Source organism: Pantherophis guttatus, chromosome 1, assembly GCF_059756535.1.
Source record: "Pantherophis guttatus breed Tessera chromosome 1, ASM5975653v1, whole genome shotgun sequence".
NCBI lineage: Eukaryota > Metazoa > Chordata > Lepidosauria > Squamata > Colubridae > Pantherophis > Pantherophis guttatus.
The window spans coordinates 250,038,780-250,056,000 of record NC_142063.1 but is presented as its reverse complement, the minus strand read 5'-3'; the positions used below and the strand labels follow the sequence as shown (position 1 = coordinate 250,056,000).

The following is a 17,221-nucleotide window of genomic DNA, read 5'->3' as shown; positions in this document are numbered from 1 at the left end:
TATAGACTTCTGGTTACCAATTTTGGCCAGGCCATATAAATTTGCAGCAGTTTACTTCCCACTATTCAAGTTACTATCAACATTTAATCTGCAACAGATTGTATAAACTAACCTGAAATTCCAACAGCAAATATTTATTTATTTATTTATTTATTTATTTATTTATTTATTGCGATTTATATGCCGCCTTTCTCCCTAGGGACTCAAGGCGGCTTACAAGATGACAACTTCAATACAAATCACAATACAATACCAAATTAAAATCAGTAACCCAATTAAAAAACGATTTAAAATTATACCAGTGTACCCCCAAACGGATCAGTTTAATTGGCGGAAGAGCCACTTCTTCAGCTCGTGACGGAAGGAAAGACGGTCGGGGGCTGTCCTGAGCTCAGTGGGCAATCCATTCCAGAGGGTCGGGGCTCCCTCAGAGAACGCTCTCCCCCTGGGGGCTGTCAGCCAACATTGTTTGGCCGACGGCACCCTGAGGAGGCCGACTCTGTGAGAGCGCACAGGACGATGGGAGAACGGCTGGAGATGGTCCTGCAAGTACCCCGGGCCTAAGCCACGAATGGCTTTATAGGTGAGCACCAGCACCTTGAAACGTATCTGGAGTGCTACAGGTAGCCAGTGCAGCTCACACAGGAGGGTGTTACACGGGAGTATCTAGACGCTCCCGTAACTACCCGCGCAGCTACATTTTGGACTAGCTGAAGCCTCTGGACACATCCCAAGGGCAGCCCCATGTAGAGGGTGTTACAGTAGTCCAACCTACAGGTAACAAGGGCGTGAGTGACCATGGCGAGGGCATCCCGGTCTAGGAATGGGCGCAACTGGCGCATAAGACGGACCTGTGCGAAGGCCCCCCTGGTTACGGCCATCAGATGGTCATCTAAAGACAGCCGAGAATCCAGGAGGACACCCAAGTTGTGGACCCTATCGGAGGGAGCAAGGGTTTCACCTCCGATCATTAAGGATGGAACCTCCAGGTCCCAGGATGCCGGCATCCACAGCCACTCAGTCTTGGAAGGGTTGAGTCTAAGCCTGTTCCTCCCCATCCAAACCCGCACCGCTTCCAGGCAGTGGGACATCACAGAAAGGGCAATATGAGGTTATAATTGAAGGTATGATGGAAAGCAAGGTAAACATTAGCTCTAGGTTATCCCTTTGACCTGATTATCAAACTATGAACACATCACTAAAGATATAAACCAGATGTAAGTTTTATTAACAGAATAAAACACATCTGACTTGATTCACACATCATGTTTAAACTGCAGCTTGCAGATAAAACTGGCTAAAATGCCAACCTCATAGTTAAACCAACCAACAAATCAAACATGCTCTGTGTGAATTAAATCCAGGCGTCCGTGCTAAATTCAGTTTGCAAGATACTTATAATTTCTCCCAAGTAGTCTTCCCATGCTTTAATGCACATTGGGTTATCCTCTGAAGATTTGCCTTTTGGCACTATTAAACCTGCTTTCAAGGTAAAGATCAGATCTGGGATCCTCCAGACAATTTATGGGAAACCATATTTAAGGTTGAGAGGTTATGGAACATGGAGTCACAACTATCAGACGAGGTCCAGCTAGAAATCCAGGCCACTGGATTTCATATGTACATATGAAGTCATATGTAATCACTTATTTTTTCATTCCTCATGTTCATTACTGAAACAGATACCAAAGAGAGGAAATGTTTCATTTTAAAAAGGAAAGGAAACAATAATGTATAATTAATTAAACCGCATTGCACTTTTAAAAACTCTTATCTTTGAAAATCGTTTTCAGTACGTATCCAAACTCATAAACTCTTGCAAGCTTCTCTTCTAACAGGAGTTTAGATTTTTTTCTATTGATCAGGCACAGTGTGTGATGCTGCAAAGAAACACAGAACCTTTGAGTAAATTTAAAATTTGAATAGATTTAATATTTAAAAAGTCACTTATTTATACTATTTTTATCCCTTACATTCAAATCATAACATCTTGCAAAATGAGATATATTTTTATGTGTAATAAATTGGTGCAGATGTTATTCCCTCCCCGTTCGTAAATTATCTCCTCCCCACTTCGTTGTCCCATGGTGGTGAATTGTCCCCACATCCAGGGGGCGGGGGACCACTTGTTATGCATTCAGACAACCGGGCATGCCATTGGCACTGAACTATCATCGGCAACCTGTCAGCACCAATCCATGAACAGTGGCCCAGTGGTGCCAAGCGCTCCACACCAATCTGTGGCGCCAACCAATCCACACTGAGCTGCTTGCACCAACCCACCCATTCCGAGTTGCCAAATCTCCATTCCCACCCCATTCTGGGCCCATCCAGAGGTGGTATTTGCTGGTTCTCCGAATAATCAAAATTTCTGCTACCGGTTCTCCAGAACCTGTCCAAACCTGCTGGATTTCACTCCTGCATTGAAGACCTTAAATGTAACTTTTTGAGTTCCAATTTTAACAGTTGTAGAAAAAAGAAATAGACTTTTTCTGGGTTGTTTCTCTTGGGATTCATCGCTGAAGAAGATTGCCAAATGTGAATTATTGAAACAATAATTATAAAGTGAGAGATCTTGACCTTCTGTTTATGCTGCTAACATTAAGGAAGGAAAATAAACCCTTTAATTTTTCTTTTATTGCAGCCCTATTATTATGGAAAAAGCAGAATATGCAGAATTATTCAACTATAAAGAGTATAATTTAACAAAAGAATTAATGAAACTTGATCTTCTTGAAGCAGTAGAAGATTTTGAAACCAGGGACAGTGATATATTCATAGACACTTATCCAAAGTCTGGTAAGAATTCTGTAATATGACATGAGCAATGCATATTTAAATTTCATACTGTAACTAAGCTTTCTCTTTGGGAAGTTGCATTCTGCCCCTCTGTATGAAAGTAAGTAACCCTTCTTGTTGGAAATCATTCTGCATTTAACAAAAGGTAATAGGTCTGCCAAAAGGGTATGATTTATTTTTTAAATCTGGTACTAGTGAAGCTAAGAGAATCTCAGAAATCCTCCATATTTGTATCCTTTACTAACAAAGGGAATTCTGTGCGATTATGGTTTTGTTTAAAGGATATTTTGAAAGTATTAAAGCGAAATAAGGATCCCCATGTCAGGGCATTTATTAATCCCATGTTTGGCTCTGGGACTAATTACCCTGGTTTAGAGGAGGAGATGAATCGAGGCTTATTCCAAGTTGCAATAATCTGAAAAGAAACGCAAGGAAAGTTTCTAATAAAACTCATTTATTTGTTATAAAGAAAATAAAACACCTCACTAACTAAGAAAAGTTAATTGTTACATTTTTGAAAGTAATTCGGGCCGGCTATCTCTTAGCCGGACCTTTCTGGAAAGAGAACAAAGGAAGAGTGTGTGAAGGAATGTGGGTGGATACGGAAACACGTAGCTTACTGATAAGAAGTTGGCAAAGCTACGGAGAGTCTGACAGTCCAGAAATAATGAGCTCAGCTGGTAAATAAAATAATGCAGTGACATTCCCCTTCTTTGCCAGTTGAGCGAATATCAGTTCATCATCAAATAAGGCACATCTTCTCACGCAGATACTCGTGTTGAGCTGCTGGAAGTGGTTTGTTGAGCATATCAGCAATTTGATCATGTGTTGATACATATTGCATTTTGACAAAACCTTTTTTCACTAAATGGTTTATATTTTGATAACGAATGTCAATGTGTCTGGACCTAGAACCTGTGAAATGAGATTCAGAAATATAAACCACCGATTCATTGTCTTCCATCACGGTGATCGGTCGGATCGGGTGTGTCCAGATATCTGTGACTAAAGCATCAAACCAAGTTAGAGAATTACATGCATCTGAAACACAAGCATATTCAGCTTCAGTAGATGAACAAGAAACAAAATTCTGCTTACGTACTTGCCAATAAACAGGACATCCATTTAAGAACATCATATAACCTGAAGTACTTTTGCGTGATTTCTTATCACTTGCCCAATCAGAATCTGCATAACAACATAATTCTGCATAATCAGTGTGTGTTGGTTCTAACAATAACTTCATGTGTTTAGTGTATTTTAGGTATCTTAGTAATTTCTTAATGCATGTCCAATGAAACTGTTTTGCCTTACCTACGTGTCGAGATAAGAGATTAACACTAAGTGCAATGTCGGGTCTGGTCCAACTACTAATGTATAACAGTGACCCAATGACTGAACGATAAAGTGTTTGATCTTTGAACTCAGGACTTTCTTCTTGTGTCAAGTTGTGAAAATCTGTTTGCATGGGTGTCTTTGTTGTGTTAGCATCTTTCATGTTGCAATGATGCAAAATTTGTTCAATTTTATCTTCTTGTGAAAGACTAAACCCCTTCTGTGTTTTTTCAATCTGAACACCTAAATAAGTGCTATTGTGACCTAATGATTTCAATGTGAAGAATCTCTGCAAAGCTTTGGCAAAAATTTCACTCATTTGCTTATTTGGACCAATATAAACAATATCATCAACATAAACAAGAACTATCTCATATGCATTGTTAGATCTTTTTGTGAACACGCACTCATCAGTTTCGGACTTAATAAAGCCCATTGAATTTAGTTTGTCAGTAAGACATAAGTACCACATTAAACCAGATTGTTTCAGACCATAGAGACTTTTGTTTAGGAACCAGGTATCCCCTTCTTGCTGTCGGAATCCTGGAAGACTTCTCACGTAGATCTCTTCGTCTAGGTCTGCATGTAGATAAACCGTGTCAACATCAAACTGGAAAACTTCTAAACCAAGGATAGTTGCAGTTGCTAAAGCAATTTTTACACTCTCAGTTCTGACTGTCGGTGAGTAAGTATTTGTGTAGTCCTCAGGATAACGTTGAGCGAAACCCTGAGCTACAAGTCTGGCCTTGTACAGTGACTCACCATTTGGTTTCTTTTTGATTCTGTAGACCCATCGAGTGCCAATGACCTTTTTGTTTGCTGGAGGTTTTGCAGGTGTAAATACTTTAAGTTTCTTTAGACTGTCCATTTCAACCTGCATTGCTTCATACCATTTGTCTTGCTCTGAATCAGGGAGCTGCTTGATTTGTGTGAAATTATCAGGTGGAAGTGTGACATTGCAAATCAAAGGCAAGGGTGCTTTTGTCAGTTGCCAAGAATATCGTTGTGGAGGGATTCCTTTTGTGACCCTCTTGGAACGTCTCGGAACAACTGTCCAGTCTTCTTCTTCGTCCTCGTCCTCACTTTCGTCGCTAGCATCAGCATCCGCGGCTTGCAAAGACGGAACATCGGGTTGAGAAGAATCAGTGGAATCTTGATCATCAATCTGCGTAGCATCAGCAGTATCATCTCTGGGAAAATAAACTCCAGGATCATTGGAATGAATCCTGGACCAGTCAATATCTTCCTCAAAATTAGCAGATTGGGAAATCACAATTGCATGTTTAGAGTCAATAAATTTGCTCCATTTTGAATTATCATCAATACCCATAAATCTCAGTCTCTTTGCTGTTGGACCTCCTTTTCTTCTTTGAGCTAAGGGAATGTTCACCATAGCTCACCAAAAATATGGATGTTTTTAAGATCGGGCTTGTAGCCATACAACATGAAGAAAGGAGTCTGATTTGTTACACTGCTCCAAGTACGGTTGACAATGTAATTTGCATACTTGATAGCTTCACCCCAGTATATCATATCAAGGTTGGCGTCTTCTAGGAGACAACGCATCATGGTTTGCAGTACCCCTTGTCTTCGTTCTACGACTCCATTATGAGCTGGTGTGAAAGGGGCCGATGTCTGATGAAGAATTCCATTCTTACGCATCCAGTCCTGGAAACGCTGAGACATGAATTCGGCACCACGATCACTCTGGATTCTGGCGCTGCGAACTTGGTGTTGGGTAGAAACAAGGGTTGCAAAGTCTTTAAAGATCTGAAAGGTCTCTGATTTTTCTTTCATAGGATATACATATCCATATCTAGAGTAATTATCAACAATTGTTAGAAAATATTTTCTACCACCAAATGATGGCGGGAATGGACCAACTATGTCAATGTGAACCAAATCAAAAATGCGTGTTGACAGGCGTGTAGCGTGTTTGGGAATGGCTGCTGCTTTGGATTTGGCCTTCTTGCATACAGCACAATCCAAAAACACCTTACACCCCTTTAGATCCAAACCTTTTGCGAACTCCGGCATCTTCCTAAGAACACGGAAACTGGCATGCCCCAATCTTCTATGCCATTTGTGGATACACCTGGAATGCAAAGGTTTACCTGTTAGTGAATTCTCAACATTAACATTTTTATGCGGAACCTCAGGCTTGCTCTGAGCAACCTGTTTCCCATTTTTCTTTTTGTTGGCTTTAGGAGCCTTTGGAGCAGCAACAGGATCTCTCTCTGGAGCATCTCTCTCTGGTCCTGTGCTCTCCCTCTTTGGAGTGTGTATACTTGCCTGTGTTTGCGGTTTAGGCTTTGGCTTTAAGTAATAAACACCACCAATTAATATGGTTCCAGCAACAATATCTCCATCTTTAACTATGTAACTTGCTTTTTCAAGGTGGTGAACCTGGAACTTTAACATTCTAGACAAGTGACACTGACTAAGCAAATTACTGGTTGCTGTTGGTATGTAATAAACATCAGGAATCAATGCATCGAGCTCTTCAACATAAACAGTTCCTTTTCCTTTGACCTGACAAGGATGATTTGAAAAAGAATAAAGTTCACGTAGTTCTGATTCAGGCTCGTGCATCTCTGTGAAAAGTTCCTTTCTGTAGGTAACATGCAATGCTGCACCACTGTCCAAAGTCCACAGGAGTCGTCTGTCGTACTCTGGTTGAGGTTGTGGATCATTGGTTAAAGCCAATGTGGCGAGTGGAGTTTGTGGATCACGCCGGGGACCACGACGACCTTGTCTTCCGTCTCTGCCTCTGCCTCTGGAGTCTGTTCCTCTGGGCTGGTATGTGACGGGAGCTGGAACTCGTTGGGGACAATCCCGGGTGGCATGTCCCACACGATTGCAGGTGTTGCATCTTGGCATCCTTGGAGCGTAGGTCCTTCCTCGGAAGGGGCGCTTAGCTGGAGCTCTTGATGCGGGTGGTCCTCTCAAGTGTGGCGTGGCCAACATGAATGCCTCTTCTTCAATTAAAAGTCTACAAACATTGTCCACTGTGCGTTGAGCAATTGGGACTTGGTTAATTTTTGTAACAGCATCTTTCCATTCATAATTCAAAGAGTTAATAATGATGCTGATCATTTGGATATCTTCAATGTTATGGCCTCTTTCTCTCAATTCTGTTCTCAGACCTTTCAGTTTGGTCAAATGTCCTCCAATTTGTTCACCAGGTTTCAATCTCGAACCGTGGAGTTCAGACATTTTTAGTTTTGACTCACCAGTTAGTGGAGAGACAGAAAATGCCTGGTAAGGAGCCTGCACTTGATATGCTGGCTGTGCTGGCAGAAATGCCTGTGGTATTTGCTGTGCCTGTTGTGGACCTAAAAATGGTCTTGGTTGTGCCATTGGAGGTGGGCCAGGAGGTGGCCCTATTTGCACTTGTGGCTGGGGCACATATGCAGGCATTTGTAGCTGCTGTGGCTGATGCACTGGAATCTGCTGTATTCCAGTTGCCATTTGTGCTTGAGCTGCAATATTGGCATGACCTGCTGGAGATGCAGTCATTTGCCTTTGCTGTGTTCCATCTAAAAGGACACCAACACCGCCAGGGGGTGTTTGAGTTTGGGCCTGTGGAAACACTTGTGGCATTTCAGCTTCCTGTAGTAAATTACTTTTGCCAGCAGATGGTGCTGCACATTTGGGCAGCTTTGCATACAAGGCATTGTATGCTTTAGAGTAGGAGTGGTTATGTAAGACATGTGTAACTTGATCAGGGAGACTTTCATGTGACGTATGCAGTGCTCTCTGCCTTAATTGGCCTGACACAGAATCCACCAGGGGGAGTGTCTTTGGCTCTGAGCAAGAAGACAATATGGCGCTTTTTGAAAAATTTAAGATATCTCCCTTATCTTGCTCAAGCATAGATATAGCCATTTTTGCCTGGGATAGCTGCTGTTCATAGAGTTTTATACGGTCACGATAGGCTTTCATAGCCATCTCACGCTGGGTGAGCTCAGGGCTTTGAGAAGAGTAATGAAATGTTTCTCTCTCTGTGTGGGAGGAATTTTGCTCAGCAGTGTGCTTTGGCCTTGCATCGAGCGTTACAAATTCAGAAGGTTCTGGGAAGACTTTTTCAGAGCTTGGAAGACCAGAAGAAAATGTTACTGACCTCAGTCGTAAATCATCATCTTCAAAAACAGCTTCTGTCTTATCTGTCTCCATTTCTGTTCCCACGGCTTTTTCTTGTTCCAGGCGTGTGGCTGTAGTAAGGGGCTGGAAATCTGGAAACCTCCTTTCTGCCACCTTCTCAGCAAAATACATTTTGTATTTGTTTTACTTCTGTTTCGGCATCTCAGCAATATAATTAGCGTACCTCAGTAGCTAAAAACTAATTGCCTATGCGCTCTTATCAGAAATAACAAAACAAGGAAAAAAGCCATAAATCAAACCATCCTCTGCTACCAGAATGTCAGGGCATTTATTAATCCCATGTTTGGCTCTGGGACTAATTACCCTGGTTTAGAGGAGGAGATGAATCGAGGCTTATTCCAAGTTGCAATAATCTGAAAAGAAACGCGAGGAAAGTTTCTAATAAAACTCATTTATTTGTTATAAAGATAATAAAACACCTCACTAACTAAGAAAAGTTAATTGTTACATTTTTGAAAGTAATTCGGGCCGGCTATCTCTTAGCCGGACCTTTCTGGAAAGAGAACAAAGGAAGAGTGTGAAGGAATGTGGGTGGATACGGAAACACGTAGCTTACTGATAAGAAGTTGGCAAAGCTACGGAGAGTCTGACAGTCCAGAAATAATGAGCTCAGCTGGTAAATAAAATAACGCAGTGACACCCCATTCAAGAGCTTGGTGCTCTTTACTATTCACCCTATCACTTCCTCCATATTCTGACTCACCTCTGTCAGCCAGGAAAAAAATAATAGCTACTTTGATCTCTTGTATTCAAGGGCTTTATAGACAGAAGGAATTTCAAGAATAGTTTTTCTGAAAACTATTTTCTCTGGTTTGGGGAAAATGCTGGATTCCATCAAAGCAGGAGATGGACCTTTCCCATGACACAGTTCTAACTTGTGAATAGATACATTGCCCTGATTATGTTGATTTAGTTTGGAATTCCGCACCTGTGATTGTAGCCTTTGTTAGTTCCCCTCTTCACAAATAAATGCCTTTATTTTAGAACTTGGTCTGTATCATTGAACATAACAAGCCTCATTGAATGCATGGTTCTACCTCCCCTTTTGTTTTTTTAAGATTCTGGAGTATTTCCTATACTGTGGCTTTGAAAAAACAATTTCCAAGCTTCTTTCTTTCTCAAGAGCTCTAGAGCTAGAAAGAAGGAAAGAATGTAGCTACAGCAGGTGAAGAAGGTGAAGCAGCAGGTGAACCTAGGCAAAATCACATCTGATACCTGTGCAATTAGCACAGCAGCCCCCCAAGGCTGTGTGCTCTCTCCACTTCTCTCTTCTCTCTCTCTATACCAATGACTGCATCTCAAAAGATCCCTCTGTTTTTTCCCCCAAATCACTTTTTTTAATTTTAAAACAAAAATAAAACATAAAAACATCATCATTCCAAATAATTACAGACAGTGATCGGTTAACATCCTATTGTGCTCCCTCTTTTCTTCAAAATATCACTATACATCCAAAGCTTAATTTCATAAAAAATATTCCACTTAATTGATCTCAATATCTACATGTTATATATTTATCTCCATGTTTTATTGTCCATCCATTGATAAAATAAGTCCCATATCAAATAATATTGTTTATCTTCCTGTTCTCTTTTTTTTTTTTTTAATTTGATTTATATGCCGCCCTTCTCCGAAGACTCAGGCGGCTTACAATGTGCTCAGCAATAGCCTTCATCCTTTTGTATATTTATACAAAGTCATAAATATACAAAGCCCCCACAAACTGGGTCCTCATTTCACCTACCTTAGAAAGGATGGAAGGCTGAGTCAACCTTGAGCCTTGGCGAGATTCGAACCCTGCAGTAATTGCAGGCAGCTGGTCTTAATAAGCTTAATAACAGGGTGCCTTAAGCCCCAGTACTACCAAGGCTCTTTCAAATGTCAATTTACTCATTTCAGCACAATCCATCATTTTCTTAATAATTTCTTCATCAGTAAGTGTCTTTTCTCCTTTCCAATTTTTAGCAAATACAATTCTAGCCGCCGTTAGAAGGTTTACAATTAAATATTGCAATTCTTTATTATATGTCTCTGGTAAGATCCCTAATAAAAATATCTCTGGTTTAAAGTCAATATGTCTCTTCGTCATTTTTTCCAACCACGTGTGTATCTTAGTCCAATATCGCTTTGCTTCTCTGCATGTCCACCACATATGGTAATAGGATCCTGGAGTCTGATGGCACTTCCAACATTTCTCCAATTTATTCTGGAACATCCTGGCTATCCTTGTTGGGGGTAAATGCCACCTGTAAAACATCTTATACAAATTCTCCTTATATGCTGTTGACATCGTCATTTTATAATTATGTGACCACAATTTTTGCCATTTCTCTAAATCAATACCATAGCCAACATTTTCCCCCCATGCTATCATTGCTTCTTTAACTTGTTCTTCTTCCAGTTTTACTTCTAACAAATATCCATACAACTTTTTAATTATATGATCAACAGAGCCCATTAAAATCTTATCCAAATTAGTCAAAACATTATAAAAACCTTTTGTTTGAGATCCTCTCGATATCTAGAAAATATTTGCAAGCGCTCCATGGCATAGGACCTAGTTATCTTCAAGACCGCCTTCTGCCACCGACGACCTCCCATCGACCCGTGCGCTCCCACAGAGAGGGCCTCCTCGGGGTGCCATCAGCCAAGCAATGCAGGCTGGTGACCCCCAGGGGGAGGGCCTTCTCTGTGGGGGCTCCCACCCTCTGGAATCAGCTGCCCCCAGAGATAAGGAGAATCCAAGACCTCCGTGCCTTCCGCCGTGCCCTTAAAACTTTCCTTTTCCAACAAGCCGGGCTGGCCTAACAAATCTTTTAAATGATTTTAAATTTGTTTGTCTTTTTAAATTTTGGGCCAAATTGAGATATTTTCTTTTAATCTGTTCTTAATGTATTTATTATGTGTTTTTATTTGGCTGTACACCGCCCTGAGTCCCTAGGGAGAAGGGCGGTATATAAATTTGAAGTAAAATAAAATAAAATAAAATAAATTGTAGATACCCAGACTGGAATCTTCAAATAGTGATATTTTTTGACCTCCTCCCAATTCAACCATAAAGCTTCACGAATCTGATGTCTTCTAAAATACCCTTGTATTTTTGTTCCTTTGTACCATAAAAAGGCATGCCACCTCATCAACAAATCATGTCCCTCCAAATTCAATAATCTGGTATTTCTCAAAGTTATCCAGTCTTTAATCCACATTAAACTTGCAGCTTGGTAATACAATTCAAAATTAGGCAAACCAAAACCACCTCTAACTTTAGCATGTTGTAACAGCTTTAGTTTTATTCTCGCCTTTTTCCCTTGCCAAATATATTTCAATATCATTTTATTTAAATCTACAAAAAATTCCTTACCTAACTTGATTGGAATTGTCTGAAAGTACAAAATTAAGTACAAAATTCTGGGCAGAATATTCATCTTAATAGTTGAGATCCTACCAATCAAGGATAACTGCAAATTTCCCCATTTCATCAAATCTTGGCCTATCTGTTGTTTAAGCTTATTATAGTTATTTTCTTTAAGTGCGCTACATCTTGGTGTTAAATATATCCGCAGATATTTTACTTTATTTGTAACCTGCATTTTTGAAATCTCCATCAGTTCTTCTTTTTGCTTTTTCAACATATTTCTAGTCATTGTCTTCATTTTATCTTTATTAATTTTCAATCCAGCTACTTTCCCAAATTCTCCAATAGTTTTTATCAATTTATTTATTGTTATTAATGGTTCTTCAATAATAAAGATCAAATTGTCTGCGAAGGCTTGTAGTTTATATTCTTCTTTTCAAATTTTCATGCCTTTTATCTCTTTTTCTTCTCTAATCTGTCTGTTTAAGACTCTAAAGTCAATATAAACAACAATGGGGATAGCGGGCATCCTTGTCTAGTACCTTTTTCTATTTTGATAGGATCAGTTTATCATTACTTTTGCCGTCCGTTTGAAGTATATGGCTTCAAACTGTATAAATTTCCTGCCAAAGCCCAACTTTTCCATTTGGAGTATCATGAATCGCCAATTTACATTTTCAAAAGCTTTTTGTGCATCTAAAAATACCAAAGCCATCTGTTTTTCAGGGTGTGCTTTGTAATACTCTAATGCATCCAAAATTATCCTTATATTATATCTAATTTGTCTTTTTGGGAGGAATCCATTTTGATCTGCATGTATAAAATTATTCAAATATCTCTTAAGTCTTTCCGCCAATATTGAAGCAAAAATTTTATAATCTGAATTTAGCAAGGATATAGGCCTATAGTTTTTGATTTGTTGTGGGTCTGTATCTTCTTTGTGTATCAATGTAATATATGCCTCATCCCATGATTTAGGTATTTCCTTCTTTGTCATTGCTTCATTCATCACCTTCGATAATGGAAGGGTTAGAGACTCTTGTAATGTCCTATAGTATTCAACTGGTAGACCGTCTGGCCCTGGTGCCTTCCCGTTCTTTTGCTTCTTGATTGCTTCTGTTAATTCCATCGTCGTTATGTTTCTTTCCAGCATCTCCTCCATATCTTTAGAAATCCGAGGTAATTTTGCTTCTTGTAAATACTTTAACACTTTCTCCTCCTCAAAAGATCCCTCTGTTAAAGTACTAAAGTTTGCAGATGATACAACAGTGATTGGTCTCATTTGAGACAACATGAATCTGCATACAGACAGGAGGTTGAACAACTAGCCTTGTGGTGCGACCAGAACAATCTTGAACTAAGTACACTCAAAACTGTACTTATGGTGGTAGATTTTAGGAGAAACCCTCCTATACTACCACCTCTTACAATACTAGACAACACGGTATCAGCAGTAGAGTCCTTTAAGTTTCTAGGTTCTATTATATCTCACGACTTAAAGTGGACACCTAACATCAAAAATGTCATCAAAAAAGCTCAACAAAGAATGTTCTTTCTGCGCCAACTCAGAAAACTCAAACTGCCCAAAGAGCTGCTGATTCAATTCTACAGAGGAATTATTGAGTCTGTCATCTGCACCTCTATAACTGTCTGGTTTGGCTCTGCAACCATACATGACAGACACAGACTTCAACAGATAATCAGAACTGCAGAGAGAGCAATTGCTACCAACCTGTCTTCCACTGAGGACCTGTATACTGCACGAGTCAAAAAGAGGGCTGTGAAAATATCTAGAGACCAGTGGTGAAATGTAAAATTTGTTACTCCCGGTTCTTGGTGGGGGAGACTAATGTGACTGGGTGGGCGTGGCCAACTTTTTTTTTTTTTTTACTTTTAAAAGCATTTTTTCTACTACCTCTTTCGCTGAAGAGGTTGTAGAAAAAATGCTTTTAAAAACCTCTGAGAATCCCAGCTGAGCCGTGCAATCATCATTAACTTTTAAAAGCATTTTTTTGGCCAAAGCAGTTGTAGAAAAAATGCTTTTAAAAGTAAAAAAAAAAAAGCCTCTGATGATTGCGCGGCTCAGCTGGGCATGGGGGGTGGGGCAGGGATTTTTCCTGGTTCTCTGAACATCAGGTGATCTGGTCCGAACTGGGAGCATTTCATCCCTGCTACATACCCTTCCCATCCTGGACATAAATTGTTTCAACTTCTACCCTCAAAACGATGCTATAGGGCTCTGCATACACGAACAACAAGACACAAGGACAGTTTTTCCCCGAATGCCATCACTCTGCTAAACAACCAATTCCCACAACACTGTCAAATTATCTACTAAGACTATATTACTATTATTCTCATCCTTACTAGTACCTACCTCTTCCCACTTATGTCTATAGCCATGTTGCTTGTATTATATAGTCTCATTCGTCATCTTCAGGCTGGTGTTTTCGGCTTCGGGCTTCTAGGAGCAATGTGTGATTGCAGCTGTTTCTTCCTTTTAACTGCCAGTGGGGGTGTGAATTGATTGGGTGGGAGCTTGGCTGTGTTCTGATTGGGTGGAAGTGTGTTCTGATTGGTTGGGGGTTTGGCTGTGCTCTGATTGGATGGGGGTGTGTTCTGTTTGGGTGGGGGCTTGGTTGTGCTCGGGTATATATATATTCGTAGATTTTCATGGGTACAGGTATGCAAGTCTTGGTGTATTCGGGTCTTCTCCCGTGTAAGATTGAGAGCACTTTGGCAACGTTTCGACAGAATCTCATCTGCCATCATCAGGTTTATGCAAGGGGTCTTTTGCAGCAACTGCCGTTACTATTTCAAATCTTCCCCATCTCTTCGTTCTGATTGGTTGGGAGTTTCAGTCTGTGTCTATTGGCTTGGCTTCGGGTGTATGGTTGGTTTTTCTCCACCAGGTGGCAGGGCTTCATCTTTGTGGCTGGCTGGAATGTGATTTGGTTGGAAGTCTCGGGGTGTGTGTGTCTGGCTTCTGGGGTGCAGATTTTTCTGTCTGTGGGTGCTGGGACTCATTTGTTGACAAGGGCTAGTTTCCAGATGTCTGGCAGGCAGGAGGTATTGTCACATTTATTCATGTTATGGGGGTGTTTTTCTATTTCAATGGCTTCCATAATTATTCTCTTGTTGAGGTGTTCAGTTTTGGAGATTAATTTGGTTCCTTCAAAATCAAGAAAAAAGAAATACAATAATAAAATACACATGCGTTAAATATAAAGAATCAAGATTCAAATAATTGCATTGCCTTTAAACCTGACTAGGTGGCTCAGTGGCTAAGACACTGAGCTTGTCGATCAGAAAGGTCAGCAGTTCAGCGGTTTGAATCCCTAGTAGAGGTCTCCTGCATGAGCAAGAGTTTGGACTAGATGACCTCCAAGGTCCCTTCCAACTCTGTTACTGTTACATCGCCTTGATGTGATACCATGATCTCTTTGATCTAATGGGTTTATAATGTCTATAAACACTTTTCTAAGGAAAGAATCACTATAATACATGCCAAATAAGACTTCTTTCCTGATGTCAATCTGGTCATCATTAACAAAACCACAACACTTGGTGGTTTGAGTGAAGGTGAAGTGTGAAACAGGTATCCCTTCCCACCCTACTGTATCTGATGAGAAAGAAGGAAAAAAGGCAACTCCTGCCATTCTTTTTTCTCCTTTCCACCTTTATGGTTTGTGCAATGTCCTTCACTATTCATCCCCTGCATGATACTGATCCAGGTTGTGTTTTATGTGGATATGGCTTTATCAAGTTAATTCTGGATTGCAAAATGGTTGTTTATGAAATGATACTGCGATTTAGGTTTGCTTTCTGATGTCAACAGTCCAGAGTTCAAACCCTTTAAAGAAACAAAGTCAGTCACCTGTGCATCTTTTCACAGTCAACAGATAAAAGCCTGCTTCTAAATTTCAGGAGTATCATTTTCCTTCTGCTCTGTTCAGTGCTTTATTTCTGAAAGATATTAAATAATCAGCAAGAAAGAACCATAAAGGTAATTCTAAAAGATTTATTTCTAACATTAAGATAGATGATAGTAGTTTATTAGAAAATGTTTGATTAAGACGTTAATGATTTTAAGCTTCGTTTTAAAGTAGTTCTGTGACGTTTTACTATTAACAGGTATAGCACATACATTCTTTCATTTTTTTTAAAAAAAAAGTCAGGTGGATGCAAGGATCGAAAAATGCATACATTTGTTTAGGATTAAACCAGTTTGACTTCATATATTAACCAGAATATTAAACAGATCAGTGCTATTAAAAGGTATTAAGACTTTTTGCATATGAGGCATGCATATGGTCATCTAATCATTAGAATATCAACTAGATATGTACATCTGTAATTACTATAAACTAGAAATCAGAAGGAGCTGAGTAGTATCTCACAAAAGCTTATGCCTCTTAATAAAAAGTGTTAATTTGGAAAGATGCTATCAGACTCCTGATTTGTTACTATCCCAGACTAACACAGTTTTATTTGTTACTATCCCAGACTAACACAGTATACAAACTTCCTTGTTTTCCTCTTGATAACATTGAAGACCATAAATGTAACTTTATGAGTTCCTGTTTTAACAGTTGTAGGAAAAAAAAAGTTGACTTTTTCCAGGTTGTTTTCTCCTGGGGATCATCACTGAAGAAGGTTGCCAAATGTGAATTATTGAAACAATAATTCCAATAATTGTGAAGTGAGAGATCTTGACCCTCTGTTTATGCTGCTAGCATTAAGGAAGGAGAAAAAACCCTTTAATTTCTCTTTTATTGCAGCCCTGTTATTATGGAAAAAGCAGAACATGCAGCATTATTCAACTATAAAGGGTATAATTTAGCAAAAGAAACCATGAAACTTGATCTCGTTGAAGCACTAGAAGATTTTGAAACCAGGGATAGTGATATATTCATAATCACTTATCCAAAGTCTGGTAAGAATTCTGTAATATGACATGAGCAATGTATATTTAAATTTCATACTGTAACTAAACTTTCTCCTTGGGAAGTTTCATTCTGCCCCTCTGTATGAAAGTAATATAGAAAGCTAGCATCCGCCCTCCTAAAAAAATGAAATATTCTAGAAAATATTAAAAAGGCAGAATATTATATTTTCCCTAAAGGAGAAACATGTTTCTAAAGACATAAACTCAGAGCCTCAGCTCCCTGCCCTCCCAGCAGATATTTTGGTGCCAACCTATCTACAAAACAAAAGGCTGGCCCAGCTTATCTACAAAACAAAAGACCTTCACCCTCAGGACATGATAGGATTAGCCCTTACTCAAGATCCAAAACAGGACAAAGCCATTAAGCCATAATAGGAATTGCCCAACACACTTTCAGTACACAACCCTCTTCATTACATCATCACCCAGCAAGATTCAACCAAGCCTGGGACTCAAGACAACCTACAAAGTTACCCTGCATGGTTCCATGGGAGTCTGATAACCAATTAGGATACCTGCCCTTATACAGGAACTGTAAGGCAAGCTCTGGAACCCAGAAGAGAGCAGCTGGCAGGTTAGCAGGTGCACGGCAGCCAGCTAATCTGGGTTCCATCGCGCAC

At 39.7% G+C, this 17,221-nt stretch overlaps 1 protein-coding gene across 2 annotated transcripts in view; it reads left to right on the top strand.

Moving 5' to 3' along the window:
• Positions 1-405: 405 nt before the first annotated feature.
• LOC132711998 (amine sulfotransferase-like) overlaps positions 406-17,221 on the top strand; it is a 30,422-nt gene continuing 13,606 nt past the window's right edge. The window contains exons 1-3 of one of the 2 annotated variants that reach the window (XM_087882684.1): positions 406-583; positions 2,645-2,799; positions 16,435-16,589. In XM_087882684.1, the coding sequence (XP_087738810.1) occupies positions 16,445-16,589 (145 nt within the window). In that variant the 5' untranslated portion in view covers positions 406-583; positions 2,645-2,799; positions 16,435-16,444. Of the gene's footprint in view, positions 584-2,644; positions 2,800-15,559; positions 15,660-16,434; positions 16,590-17,221 lie in introns of those variants that run through there. The other variant, XM_060692176.2, reaches the window with a different exon arrangement.